The sequence below is a fragment of the Polyergus mexicanus genome, unplaced genomic scaffold (genome assembly GCF_030449975.1).
Source record: "Polyergus mexicanus isolate NDT 795.1 unplaced genomic scaffold, iyPolMexi1.0 SCAF_22, whole genome shotgun sequence".
NCBI classification, from domain to species: domain Eukaryota; kingdom Metazoa; phylum Arthropoda; class Insecta; order Hymenoptera; family Formicidae; genus Polyergus; species Polyergus mexicanus.
In genome coordinates this window covers 2,355,641-2,356,133 of record NW_027223342.1, presented here as the reverse complement: position 1 = coordinate 2,356,133, position 493 = coordinate 2,355,641, and the positions used below count along the sequence as shown (strand labels likewise).

The 493-nt window shown below is 60.9% G+C and overlaps 1 protein-coding gene across 1 annotated transcript in view; it reads left to right on the top strand.

Annotated features, from left to right (window-relative positions):
• The first annotated feature begins 208 nt into the window (after positions 1–208).
• Sei (seizure) overlaps positions 209–493 on the top strand; it is a 97,371-nt gene continuing 97,086 nt past the window's right edge. The window contains exon 1 of the mRNA XM_070312277.1: positions 209–369. Coding sequence (XP_070168378.1) covers positions 293–369 — 77 coding nt within the window. The 5' untranslated portion in view covers positions 209–292. The remainder of the gene's footprint in view (positions 370–493) is intronic.

Below are 493 nucleotides of genomic sequence, written 5' to 3'. Positions count from 1 at the left end.
CCCGTGTAGCCGCGAGCCGCGAGCCGCAGCGCCGGCTCGCGAACGTTGCCGAAGTTTGCCGATCGGTTCCGAGCGCTGACGAGCGCCGACGTGCGCCGACGTGCGCCGCCGAGCGCCGCCGAGCGCCACCGAGCGCCACCGAGCGCCACCGAGCGCCACCGAGCGCCACCGAGCGTCGCTCGGCGTGACGGCCATGTCATTTTTCAAAGATCCGGCGACGAGTGGTGATGTCGCGCGTTTCTCTCCGATTTTCCGTGAATCGCGCGAGCGCTGTGACAGAAAATTCGACGATATGGTGTCCCACGTGAGCTGGACGATACGACAAGCGAGAGAACGGCGAATATTTCCAAGACATGGGCGGATTTTAAAGTAAGTGCAGAGCGATATAAGGCGATCGCGCGTGTAGCGCTTGGCGGTTCGCGTAATGGCGGATCGAGTTTAAACTTTTACGCGCGTTTACCCGCATTCGCTTTCTTACAATCTTTCACGCTCT